The sequence below is a fragment of the Nerophis lumbriciformis genome, linkage group LG23 (genome assembly GCF_033978685.3).
Source record: "Nerophis lumbriciformis linkage group LG23, RoL_Nlum_v2.1, whole genome shotgun sequence".
NCBI lineage: Eukaryota > Metazoa > Chordata > Actinopteri > Syngnathiformes > Syngnathidae > Nerophis > Nerophis lumbriciformis.
This window is the reverse complement of record NC_084570.2, coordinates 30375065-30389160: the sequence shown is the minus strand read 5'-3', so window position 1 is coordinate 30389160 and position 14096 is coordinate 30375065. Positions and strand designations below refer to the sequence as shown.

At 43.9% G+C, this 14096-nt stretch overlaps 1 protein-coding gene across 2 annotated transcripts in view; it reads left to right on the top strand.

Annotated features, from left to right (window-relative positions):
• dgkab (diacylglycerol kinase, alpha b) overlaps positions 1 to 14096 on the top strand; it is a 90605-nt gene that overhangs the window by 41644 nt on the left and 34865 nt on the right. The window contains exons 5-10 of one of the 2 annotated variants that reach the window (XM_061984784.2): positions 1779 to 1920; positions 10747 to 10821; positions 13119 to 13168; positions 13301 to 13375; positions 13445 to 13561; positions 13642 to 13759. In XM_061984784.2, the coding sequence (XP_061840768.1) occupies positions 1779 to 1920; positions 10747 to 10821; positions 13119 to 13168; positions 13301 to 13375; positions 13445 to 13561; positions 13642 to 13759 (577 nt within the window). The remainder of the gene's footprint in view (positions 1 to 1778; positions 1921 to 10746; positions 10822 to 13118; positions 13169 to 13300; positions 13376 to 13444; positions 13562 to 13641; positions 13760 to 14096) is intronic. The other variant, XM_061984785.2, reaches the window with a different exon arrangement.

Sequence of the window (14096 nt, the reverse complement as noted above, 5' to 3'; positions counted from 1 at the left end):
AACCACCCTAAATAATCCAAGACCTGAATATTTATCAAGCCTGTCAGAGAAATGATTTACAGTCAAGGACGAATTAAATAATTTGTCTCTAACTTAGAGATGGTTTATTCTTATAAAAGACATAATAGGCATTTCCAATTATTATTTTTTATAAAACAGTATCAAATTGCTCATCGAGCACTGTTTTTATTGGTATTGTTGGAATTAAATGAATTAAAATATGTTGTGCATTAACATTATTTACATTATATTAGCATCTTCCTGGCAAAATGAATTACCGTATTTTACGGACCATAGGGCACACCGGATTATAAGGCGCACTGCCAATGAGCGGGTCTATTTTCATACAAAAGGTACACCGGATTACAAGGCGCTTTAAAGGGGTCATATTATTATTATTTTTTTCTAAATGTAAAAGACATCCTTGTGGTCTACATAACATGTAATGGTGGTTCTTTGGTCAAAATGTTGCATGGATGATGTTTTACAGATCATCTTCAAGTCGCTTTCTGATAGTCGCTTCAGGATGCGCCGTTTTGTGGGCGGTCTTATTTACTTGGCTAACCTTCGACAGCGTCTTCTCCCCGTCATCTTTGTTGGAGCGGTGTAGCATGCAAGGACGGCAGTGGAAGAAGTGTCAAAAGATGGAGCTAACTGTTTTAATGACATTCAGACTTTACTTCAATCAATAACGGAGCAGCATGTCCTCATCCGTGGCTCACTAGTGCAACAACAACGCCGGAAATGTGTCCCGTGAAAAACCGTCCGGCGGGAACTCTCTAATAACTAAAGTTCCTTGGGTGAATAATGTTAACTCACTACACCGGTATGTTTTAGCGCTTTCATGGCGAGTTTACTGACAGATATAAGTAAGAACTTTACACTACTTTATATTAGAAATGGCAACAGCGGAGGATGAATGTCCCATAACAAGAAGATAGGGAAAAAAAAGAAGCTTATCGATTACGTTGTCGGCACGGACTACAAAGGCGGACTCGTGCAAATTTTCAGGACTTATGCAGATCTCAAATACACATCAGCAGGTACCAAAAGGTAAAAGTTGCTTTTGCATAATATTGCGAAACAAAACGCCAGATAATGTCTGACCTTATACATACACCATAATAATACTCCTATGTTGAAGCACAGTACAATCCATCAAGCGGTGCGGCTTCGTGACTTACCAAAGTTGTACTAAAACATTTTGATACATTTTTGAGCTTTCTATATTTTCAATGGAACATAAACAATTTTGGTGTTTTCTTGAGTCATATTGCAGGCTACATGTATCTCTTATGTGTGACTGCCATCTACTGGTCACAGTTATCATTTCACTATGTACCAAATAGAATAGCTTAGAGGTCGGTAAGCACAACCAAAATTATTCTGTACATTAGGCGCACCGAGCTATAAGGCGCCCTGTTGAGTTTTTTGAAAATGTAATTTTAAGTGAGCCTTATAGTATGGAAAATTTGGTAACCTAATCGCTCATATTGTCCTGAGCAGCCATTTGAAGTTCTATGGTTATCATCACAGTTTTCCTCTTTGCCGTCACAGGTACAGTTTTGAGGCGGGATCACAAAAAACTTTAAAAAAAAATGAGGAAAAAGCAACACAAGAGATTTGCACGATGCCACCCACGATGATTTGAACTGCTTGAACTCCAAACGACACAACTAAACCGTGTTCCACTTTGGAGATTCTGTTTGCTAAAAATGTTACACTTGTGTTTCCTTTGTGTCATGACGTTTGTTTTTGTTTTTTCCATCTCGGCACAGTGTTTGGATGCAGAAGGCTTCTGCTGCTTCCTCAAAACCTACCTTGAGGTGGATGAATTTCCCCATGATTTCTGCCAGCGCCTTTTCCGCTACTTCCGATGTGTCAATCAGGACGGCTCCACGCCCGAAGCCCAGGCCAAACGTAAACGTATTTGTGTTCTCATTCATCCAGGTCCTTGTACTTTCAGGACAGTTCATCCATTGCAACTGGACTGTCCAGATTGTTGTTGGAGACCTTTTGCCCCTCGTCATCAGTTGATGCTCTCAGACTTCGATCAAGCAGCAATAGTCTGAGACAGGGGTGTCAAACTTGCTTTCATTGAGGGCCACATGGCTGTCCTCAGATGGCCGCTTTTAATAATGAGTAATATATGAATATATATATATATATATATATATATATATATAATACATTAACAATATATATTTTTTTTTACGTAAGCTGCAAAAAAAATATTAAAATTTTACTTAAAAAACTTGCAGTTCAGTCACCAGAATTTCACAGTAAAAGCAGTTTTTTTAATTTTTTTATTTTTTTTACAGCATATAAAGAAATTGAATAAATGGAATGGAATGGAGAAACAATACCACTGTTTTTAGCGGTAAAATTCATGCAACAGAGCTGCCAGTTTTTTTTTTTTTTACCGTAAAATTTAGTTTTAATGTTTATTTTTGTCTGTTTTTACTGTTTCAGTGTCTTACTGTATATGGGAAAAAAACAGTACCAAAGTTGATTTTACGGTAAAAAACTTAGTCGGCATTCAACAATGAGTAATATATGAATATATATATATATATATATATATATATATATATATATATATATATATATATATATATATATATATATATATATATATATATATATATACAGGTAAAAGCCAGTAAATTAGAATATTTTGAAAAACTTGATTTATTTCAGTAATTGCATTCAAAAGGTGTAACTTGTACATTATATTTATTCATTGCACACAGACTGATGCATTCAAATGTTTATTTCATTTAATTTTGATGATTTGAAGTGGCAACAAATGAAAATCCAAAATTCCGTGTGTCACAAAATTAGAATATTACTTAAGGCTAATACAAAAAAGGGATTTTTAGAAATGTTGGCCAACTGAAAAGTATGAAAATGAAAAATATGAGCATTTACAATACTCAATACTTGGTTGGAGCTCCTTTTGCCTCAATTACTGCGTGAATGCGGCGTGGCATGGAGTCGATGAGTTTCTGGCACTGCTCAGGTGTTATGAGAGCCCAGGTTGCTCTGATAGTGGCCTTCAACTCTTCTGCGTTTTTGGGTCTGGCATTCTGCATCTTCCTTTTCACAATACCCCACAGATTTTCTATGGGGCTAAGGTCAGGGGAGTTGGCGGGCCAATTTAGAACAGAAATACCATGGTCCGTAAACCAGGCACGGGTAGATTTTGCGCTGTGTGCAGGCGCCAAGTCCTGTTGGAACTTGAAATCTCCATCTCCATAGAGCAGGTCAGCAGCAGGAAGCATGAAGTGCTCTAAAACTTGCTGGTAGACGGCTGCGTTGACCCTGGATCTCAGGAAACAGAGTGGACCGACACCAGCAGATGACATGGCACCCCAAACCATCACTGATGGTGGAAACTTTACACTAGACTTCAGGCAACGTGGATCCTGTGCCTCTCCTGTCTTCCTCCAGACTCTGGGACCTCGATTTTCAAAGCAAATGCAAAATTTGCATGGTTGGGTGATGGTTTGGGGTGCCATGTCATCTGCTGGTGTCGGTCCACTCTGTTTCCTGAGATCCAGGGTCAACGCAGCCGTCTACCAGCAAGTTTTAGAGCACTTCATGCTTCCTGCTGCTGACCTGCTCTATGGAGATGGAGATTTCAAGTTCCAACAGGACTTGGCGCCTGCACACAGCGCAAAATCTACCCGTGCCTGGTTTACGGACCATGGTATTTCTGTTCTAAATTGGCCCGCCAACTCCCCTGACCTTAGCCCCATAGAAAATCTGTGGGGTATTGTGAAAAGGAAGATGCAGAATGCCAGACCCAAAAACGCAGAAGAGTTGAAGGCCACTATCAGAGCAACCTGGGCTCTCATAACACCTGAGCAGTGCCAGAAACTCATCGACTCCATGCCACGTCGCATAACGCAGTAATTGGGGCAAAAGGAGCTCCAACCAAGTATTGAGTATTGTACATGCTCATATTTTTCATTTTCATACTTTTCAGTTGGCCAACATTTCTAAAAATCCCTTTTTTGTATTAGCCTTAAGTAATATTCTAATTTTGTGACACACGGAATTTTGGATTTTCATTTGTTGCCACTTCAAATCATCAAAATTAAATGAAATAAACATTTGAATGCATCAGTCTGTGTGCAATGAATAAATATAATGTACAAGTTACACCTTTTGAATGCAATTACTGAAATAAATCAAGTTTTTCAAAACATTCTAATTTACTGGCTTTTACCTGTATGTATGTATGTATGTATATATATATAATACATTAACAATATTTTTTTTTTACGTAAGCTGCAAAAAAAAATCTTTAAATTTTACTTTAAAGACTTGCAGTTCAATCACCAGAATTTCACAGTAAAAGCAATGTTTTTTTTTTTTGTTTTTTTTTTTTACAGGATATAAACAAATGGAATAAATGAAATGGAATGGAGAAACAAAACCACTGTTTTTCGCGGTAAAATTCATCCAACATAGCTGCCAGTCTCGTTTTAATGTTTCTTTGGTTTCTTTTTTAATGTTTTAGTGTCTTACTGTATTTGGAAAAAAACAGTAAAAACATTTGATTTTACGGTAAAAAACTCAGTCGGCGGAATTTAACCGTAAAATCTATTGTCAATTTTACAATTTGATTGATAATTTGTTTTGAAATCATAAGTCAAGCAGATATTTAAGTACAGTATTTCTTTATTTTAACAAAAATATTTTTGGAATACAAGATTATATATTCGGCGTCTTCAGTAATGCGGACGCTGTATCGATTCGTTGTGGTGAAGAAGGAGGTGAGCTGGAAGGCAAAGCTCTCAATTTACTGGTCGATCTACGTTCCCATCCTCACCTATAGTCATGAGCTTTGGGCTATGACCGAAAGGACAAGATCACGGGTACAAGCGGCCGAAATGAGTTTCCTGCGCCGGGTGGCGGGTCTCTCCCTTAGAGATAGGGTGAGAAGCTCTGCCATCCGGGAGGAGCTCAAAGTAAAGCCGCTGCTCCTCCATATCGAGAGGAGCCAGATGAGGTGGTTCGGGCATCTGGTCAGGATGCCACCCGAACGCCTCCCTAGGGAGGTGTTTAGGGCACGTCCGACTGGTAGGAGGCCACGGGGAAGACCCAGGACACGTTGGGAAGACTATGTCTCCCGGCTGGCCTGGGAACGCCTCGGGATCCCCCGGGAAGAGCTGGACGAAGTGGCTGGGGAGACGGAAGTCTGGGCTTCCCTGCTTAGGCTGCTGCCCCCGCGACCCGACCTCGGATAAGCGGAAGAAGATGGATGGATGGATGGATCGATAATTATATATTTTGATTTTGATAATTCCTCTCTGAGCTGCCACCTTAACGTGGTGGAGGAGTTTGCGTGTCCCAATGATCCTAGGAGCTATGTTGTCCGGGGGCTTCCATGCCCCCTGGTAGGGTCTCCCAAGACAAACAGGTCCTAGGTGAGGGATCAGACAAAGAGCAGCTCGAAGACTTCTATGGAAATGCAAGAACCGAGACTCAGATTTCCCTCGCCCGGACGCGGGTCACCGGGGCCCCCCTCCGGAGCCAGGCCCGGAGTTGGGGCACGATGGCGAGCGCCTGGTGGCCGGGCCTGTCCCCATGGGGCCCGGCCGGGCACAGCCCGAAGAGGCAACGTGGGTCCCCCCTCCAATGGGCTCACCACCCATAGCAGGGGCCATAGAGGTCGGGTGCAATGTGAGCTGGGCGGTAGCCGAAGGCAGGGCACTTGGCGGTCCGATCCTCGGCTACAGAAGCTAGCTCTTGGGACGTGGAACGTCACCTCGCTGGGGGGGAAGGAGCCTGAGCTAGTGCGCGAGGTAGAGAAGTTCCGGTTGGATATAGTCGGACTCACCTCGACGCACAGCAAGGGCTCTGGAACCAGTTCTCTCGAGAGGGGCTGGACTCTCTTCCACTCTGGCGTTGCCAGCAGTGAGAGACGACGGGCTGGGGTGGCAATTCTTGTTGCGCCCCGGCTCAGAGCCTGCATGTTGGAGTTCAACCCGGTGGACGAGAGGGTAGCTTCCCTCCGCCTTCGGGTGGGGGGACGGGTCCTGACTGTTGTTTGCGCTTACGCGCCAAACAGCAGCTCAGAGTACCCACCCTTTTTGGATTCACTCGAGGGAGTACTTGAGAGTGCTCCCCCGGGTGATTCCCTCGTTCTACTGGGGGACTTCAACGCTCATATTGGCAACGACAGTGAAACCTGGAGAGGCGTGATTGGGAAGAATGGCCGCCCGGATCTGAACCCAAGTGGTGTTTTGTTATTGGACTTTTGTGCCCGTCACGGATTGTCCATAACGAACACCATGTTCAAGCATAAGGGTGTCCATATGTGCACTTGGCACCAGGACACCCTAGGCCGCAGTTCTATGATCGACTTTGTAGTTGTGTCATCGGATTTGCGGCCTCATGTTTTGGACACTCGGGTGAAGAGAGGGGCGGAGCTTTCTACCGATCACCACCTGGTGGTGAGTTGGCTGCGATGGTGGGGGAGGATGCCGGACAGACCTGGCAGGCCCAAACGCATTGTGAGGGTTTGCTGGGAACGTCTGGCAGAGTCTCCTGTCAGAGAGAGTTTCAATTCCCACCTCCGGAAGAACTTTGAACATGTCACGAGGGAGGTGCTGGACATTGAGTCCGAGTGGACCATGTTCCGCACCTCTATTGTCGAGGCGGCTGATTGGAGCTGTGGCCGCAAGGTAGTTGGTGCCTGTCGTGGCGGTAATCCTAGAACCCGTTGGTGGACACCGGCGGTGAGGGATGCCGTCAAGCTGAAGAAGGAGTCCTATCGGGTTCTTTTGGCTCATGGGACTCCTGAGGCAGCGGACAGGTACCGACAGGCCAAGCGGTGTGCGGCTTCAGCGGTCGCGGAGGCAAAAACTCGGACATGGGAGGAGTTCGGGGAAGCCATGGAAAACGACTTCCGGACGGCTTCGAAGCGATTCTGGACCACCATCCGCCGCCTCAGGAAGGGGAAGCAGTGCACTACCAACACCGTGTATGGTGCGGATGGTGTTCTGCTGACCTCGACTGTGGAAGTTGTGGATCGGTGGAGGGAATACTTCGAAGACCTCCTCAATCCCACCAACACGTCTTCCTATGAGGAAGCAGTGCCTGGGGAATCTGTGGTTGGCTCTCCTATTTCTGGGGCTGAGGTTGCTGAGGTAGTTAAAAAGCTCCTCGGTGGCAAGGCCCCGGGGGTGGATGAGATCCGCCCGGAGTTCCTTAAGGCTCTGGATGCTGTAGGGCTGTCTTGGTTGACAAGACTCTGCAGCATCGCGTGGACATCGGGGGCAGTACCTCTGGATTGGCAGACCGGGGTGGTGGTTCCTCTCTTTAAAAAGGGGAACCGGAGGGTGTGTTCTAACTATCGTGGGATCACACTCCTCAGCCTTCCCGGTAAGGTCTATTCAGGTGTACTGGAGAGGAGGCTACGCCGGATAGTCGAACCTCGGATTCAGGAGGAACAGTGTGGTTTTCGTCCTGGTCGTGGAACTGTGGACCAGCTCTATACTCTCGGCAGGGTCCTTGAGGGTGCATGGGAGTTTGCCCAACCAGTCTACATGTGCTTTGTGGACTTGGAGAAGGCATTCGACCGTGTCCCTCGGGAAGTCCTGTGGGGAGTGCTCAGAGAGTATGGGGTTTCGGACTGTCTGATTGTGGCGGTCCGCTCCCTGTATGATCAGTGTCAGAGCTTGGTTCGCATTGCCGGCAGTAAGTCGGACACGTTTCCGGTGAGGGTTGGACTCCGCCAAGGCTGCCCTTTGTCACCGATTCTGTTCATAACTTTTATGGACAGAATTTCTAGGCGCAGTCAAGGCGTTGAGGGGATCCAGTTTGGTGACTGCAGGATTAGGTCTCTGCTTTTTGCAGATGATGTGGTCCTGATGGCTTCATCTGGCCAGGATCTTCAGCTCTCACTGGATCGGTTCGCAGCTGAGTGTGAAGCGACTGGGATGAGAATCAGCACCTCCAAGTCCGAGTCCATGGTTCTCGCCCGGAAAAGGGTGGAGTGCCATATCCGGGTTGGGGAGGAGATCTTGCCCCAAGTGGAGGAGTTCAAGTACCTCGGAGTCTTGTTCACGAGTGAGGGAAGAGTGGATCGTGAGATCGACAGGCGGATCGGTGCGGCGTCTTCAGTAATGCGGACGCTGTATCGATCCGTTGTGGTGAAGAAGGAGCTGAGCCGGAAGGGAAAGCTCTCAATTTACCGGTCGATCTTCGTTCCCATCCTCACCTATGGTCATGAGCTTTGGGTTATGACCGAAAGGACAAGATCACGGGTACAAGCGGCCGAAATGAGTTTCCTCCGCCGAGTGGCGGGGCTCTCCCTTAGAGATAGGGTGAGAAGCTCTGTCATCCGGGGGGAGCTCAAAGTAAAGCCGCTGCTCCTCCACATCGAGAGGAGCCAGATGAGGTGGTTCGGGCATCTGGTCAGGATGCCACCCGAGCGCCTCCCTAAGGAGGTGTTTAGGGCATGTCCGACCGGTAGGAGGTCACGAGGAAGACCCAGGACACGTTGGGAAGACTATGTCTCCCGGCTGGCCTGGGAACGCCTCGGGATCCCCCGGGAGGAGCTGGACGAAGTGGCTGGGGAGAGGGAAGTCTGGGCTTCCCTGCTTAGGCTGCTGCCCCCGCGACCCGACCTCGGATAAGCGGAAGAAGATGGATGGATGGATGGATTTTGATAATTTTTAAATTTTAGAAGATATGCAATTGCATGCAGTCCATGATTTTTAATGTCTGGGAAATAACAAATATATTTAGTGAGAAAACATTTTATTAACGCATATTATTTCCAGGCTTTCCGGGCCACATACAATAATGTGGTCGGCCAGATTTGGCCCCCGGGCCTTGAGTTTGACACCTGTGGTCTGGGAGGATGGTGCTGGGTCCAACATACAGTATGTATCTGTTGGGTTGGGCACGTGTCATGCTAGAAATTAAACCCCCGCAAGATAGATTTTGCGCCAACAGTTGTTAATAGTGAGGCCTCTGTCAGGTGGAATCACTCTTTGTGTTGCATAAAACCTGAGAGGATAAATACAGTAGGTCCAGCACCATCCTCTCAGACTAGAGCTGTCCTATTTAAGTTTGAGAGCATGAAATGATTGCACGGATGAAAGGCAAAACATCTTCTAAGACCTCGGAGCCCGACTTTCCCACTACAAAGGGGCCCACTGGAATATTAACACTGAATTAGTAATCCCACCCTTGATTTTAATCGTATTTAATAATTACATCTAACCAACTTACAGTTTACAACCTTGTCAAGTTCTATGAAAGCATGTGTTAATCCCAAAAATCATTATTTATTTGACACATAAACCTTAGGCTCAGGTCAGGCTGGCTGGAAAAATAAGTACGAATCAAATATACTGCATAAGAAGGGACTCATAAATAACTAACAAAAAATGTATTATGTTGTGCTGAAATAAATAAAATAAATTCATAATGAATAATATGTTTCCTAACTAAACTTTTTAATCAGTAATAGAATAAAATAAATAATAAAACATCCAAATACATCTTCACCACTCTAGTCATAATTTTTTGCGCTTAAACTTCTCTGACTTTAGCTCCAAATATCTTCTGTTAGTTTGATATTGTCATGACTGCCACAAGTGGTGTAAAAGTGTATTACAACTGAGTACCGCCGAGGCCCGAGAAACCGATATATCTTTTGGCAGCCCTCTAGGAAGCGCTCACGGCCCAACAATGGCAGCACGGTGTATAGAGAGTGTGGCCAACTCGGTTTCAAAGTTGGTAGCAAACATGGCGTCCTGTTGTCACATGAGCAGCTTTTGACCAATCGGAGAGTGTGGCCAGAGGCTCTCTTAAATGATTGGTCAAAAGCCCCTCCCGTGACATCAGGACGCCATGTTTGCTACAGAGGGGCCCACTGGAATATTAACACTGAATTAGTAATCCCACTCTTGATTTTAATGGTATTTAATAATGATATCTAACCTACTTACAGTTTACAACCTTGTCAAGTGCTATGAAAGCATGTGTTATTTGACACATAAACCTCAGGCTGGTTGGAAAAATAAGTACTAATCAAGTATACTCCATAATAAGGGACTCATGAATAACTGACGAAAAATAAATGGTTATGTTCTGAAATAAATAAAATAAATTAATAATGAATATGTTTCCTAACTGAACTTTTTCATCAGTAATGGTAACAAAAAAAAAATCTGTCAATAAAGTTTAAGTGCAAATAAAAATACATTTTCACCAGTTTAGTCATATTTTTTGCGTTTAAACTTCTCCAGACTTCTTGTCATTACTGCCTCAAGTGGTGTAAAAGTGAGGCCTGAGAAACCAACAATTTTTTTGGCAGCCCTCTAGGGGGTGCTCACGGCCCAACAATGGCAGGCAGTGTATGGAGAGAGTGTGGCCAACTCTGTTTCGAAGTTGGTAGCAAACATGGCGTCCTGTTGTCACATGAGCGGCTTTTGACCAATCGGAGAGAGTATGGCCAGAGGGTCTCTTAAATGTTGGTCAAAAGCCCCTCCCGTGACAACAGGACGCCATGTTTGCTACCGACCTGAAACGGAGTTGGCTATATTCTTTCTATACGCAGCCCTGAACAATGGGCCCTGGCCATATGGTTAAGAAACCCTGTTCTAAGACTTTTATGAACAGTCCAGTTGCGATGGACTCAATGCTCTTAGAAAACTTCATAATGTTGACTTTTTCCATATCAGGAGCCATTTTTCTTGCTATTTGTGTCTCTGGCAGATGGGGTGCTTCTCCGCGACATGTCCTGTTACTTCTCAGTGCTGGAGGAAGGGCAGCCTCGAGAGAAGCTGGACTGTTGGTTTGCTTCTCAATCAGGGGTGTTTCTAATCTGACCTGGGGGGTCATTGTTTTATTCCTTTATTTCATTTTTAAATAATCAGAAAATGACAAAAGAAGACAAGGGATAAAATACATCTGTTAAAAAGTTACAAGAACAAATATTTTTTGTATAGAAAAAAAAAAGTATCTGCCTCAGTTTTGATATAAGATACATTTAAATAAGATTGCATGGCAAATTAAATTGTCATCTGTCTTCTACGGTTATAAATTACTTTGAAAATACACTTACCAGACATAACTTCTTAGTTTATTTACAATTGTAAAATTGAAAACTTTAGAAAAGTAATTTATCGTCTACTGTCTCGATCTGGCTTCAGTGTTGGATGCAGAGACGGCAAGCGAAGGGCAGGTAAAATGTACTTAATGACAAAATCAGAAATGGTGCGGCAGGGGAGTGCACAGGAAGTATAGTTAAAGTTAAAGTACCTAAAGATTGTCACATAAATGGTAAATGGTAAATAAAAACAGAATACAATGATTTGCAAATCATTTTCAACTTATATTCAATTGAATAGACTGCAAAGACAAGATATTTAATGGTCACACTGAGAAACTAAATTTTTTTTGCAAATAATCATTAACTTACAATTTAATGGCAAAAAAAAGTTGTCACAGGGGCATTTTTACTACTGTGTTACATGGCCTTTCCTTTTAACAACACTCTGTAAACGTTTGGGAACTGAGGAGACATATTTTTGAAGCTTTTCAGGTGGAATTACTTCCCATTCTTGCTTGATATACAGCCTAAGTTGCTCAACAGTCCGGGGTCTCTGTTGTGGTATTTTAGGCTTCATAATGCGCCACATATTTTCAAAGGGAGAAAGGTCTGGACTACAGGTAGGCCGGTCTAGTACCCGCACTCTTTTACTATGAAGCCATGTTGATGTAACACGTGGCTTGGCATTGTCTTGCTGAAATAAGCAGGGGCGTCCATGAAAAAGACGTTGCTTGGATGGCAACATATGTTGCTCCAAAACCTGTATGTACCTTTCAGCATTAATGGTGCCTTCACAGATGTGTAAGTTACCCATGTCTTGGGCACTAATACACCCCCATACCATCACAGATGCTGGCTTTTCAACTTCGCGCCTAGAACAGTCCGGATAGTTATTTTCCTCTTTGGTCCAGAGGACACAACGTCCACAGTTTCCAAAAACAATTTGAAATGTGGACTCATTAGACCACAGAACACTTTCCCACTTTGCATCAGTCCATGTTAAATGAGCTCGGGCCCAGCGAAGCCGGCTGCGTTTCTGGGTGTTGTTGATAAATGAGTTTTAACTTGCACTTACAGATGTAGCGACAAACTGTAGTTACTGACAGTGGTTTTCTGAAGTGTTCCTGAGCCCATGTGGTGATATCCTTTACACACTGATGTTGCTTTTTGATGCTGTACCGCCTGAGGAATCGAAGGTCACGGGGCATTCAATGTTGGTTTTCAGCCTTGCTGCTTACGTGCAGTGATTTTTCCAGATTCTTTGAACCTTTTGATGATATTACGGACTGTAGATGGTGAAATCCCTAAATTCCTTGCAATAGCTGGTTGAGAAATTTTGTTCTTAAACCGTTGGACAATTTGCTCACGCATTTGTTGACAAAGTGGTGACCCTCGCCCCATCCTTGTTTGTGAATGATTGAGCATTTCATGGAAGCTGCTTTTATACCCAATCATGGCACCCACCTGTTCCCAATTAGCCTGTTCACCTGTGGGATGTTCCAAATAAGTGTTTGATGAGCATTCCATAACTTTCTCAGTCTTTTTTGCCACTTGTGCCAGCTTTTTTGAAACGTGCTGCAGGCATCAAATTCCAAATGAGCTAATATTTGCAAAACATAACAAATTTTTCCAGTTCGAACATTAAATATCTTGTATTTGCAGTCTATTCAATTGAATATAAGTTGAAAAGGATTTGCAAATCATTGCATTCTGTTTGTATTTACCATTTACACAACTTGCCAACTTCACTGGTTTTGGGTTTTGTACGAGAAACTAATAACAGTCATGTGAGAATGATAAGAGTTTCGTGTTGCATTTTATAAAAATCATTGAAAGAGTTTATTGATCTATATAATATTCTAAAAGCATTTGGATAAAAAGGAACTCTTAGTTGTATTAGGTTTTAGATTTAAAAAAAAGAGCAATTTATTGCAATTAACTATTTTCCGAGATCCCCGTTCTAAATGACTTGTTTCATTTTAATTTCAACGTGTCGATCATGTCAAATGAAATGCTTTCTGTCTCACGTTTTCAGTCACGTTCAAACTTTATGACAAAGATGGCAACGGACACCTGGATAGCTCAGTAAGTGTCTCCAAAACCTCGTTTTCCACGCTGGCATTCATTTCAAACCAAGATGGCGGACAAAGAAGCAGTTTAAAAAGAGCACTTTAGTCCTGAAATATTCACGATGTGGAGCTTTTGTCCTCCCACCAGGAAGTGGACCGGATCATCAACCAGATGATGCGAGCAGCGGACTACCTGGGCTGGGACGTGACCGAGCTCAGATCTGTACGTGCTGCGCCTCGTGGTTCAGAAATCTGTCCTTCTACAAAGGTCGTGACATTTTCTGGGGTACAGGTGCTGAAGGAAATGATCCGGGCTATCGACGTGGACAACAGCGGCACGGTCACGCTGGACGAGTGGCTGAAAGGAGGCATGAACAATGTGCCCCTACTCGTTCTGCTCGGGCTGAAGGTGACGCCCGAACATTGTGCAATATTTAGCTCGGTAACTCTCACCCGCGACGGCGTGGCTTCCTCACGCTCACTCCACAGGTACCAGAGAAGGACGGGCAGCACATCTGGAGATTGAAGAACTTCACAAAACCGGCGTACTGCTGCGTGTGCGAGAACATGCTCCTCGGACTCAGGAAGCAGGGACTCAGCTGCAACTGTGAGTCCTTACAAACTTGGATGTTGCCTAATTAGACTTTTCCTTTTATTGTCATTCAAATTTGAACTTTACAGTACAGATACAAATGAATTTTCCTTGCATTAGCTCGTTGTAGTGCAGGGTAAAAGGGCAATAAGGTGCAGATATAAATAAATAGATTACTGTACAGATAAATACACTATATTGCCAAAAGTCTTTGGCCACCCATCCAAATGATGAGAATCAGGTGTCCTAATCACTTGGCCCGGTGTATAAAATCAAGCACTTAGGCATAGATACTGTCATAAGATGCTATCTGTGCAACAAATCCATTTGTGAAATTTCCTTGCTCCTAAAT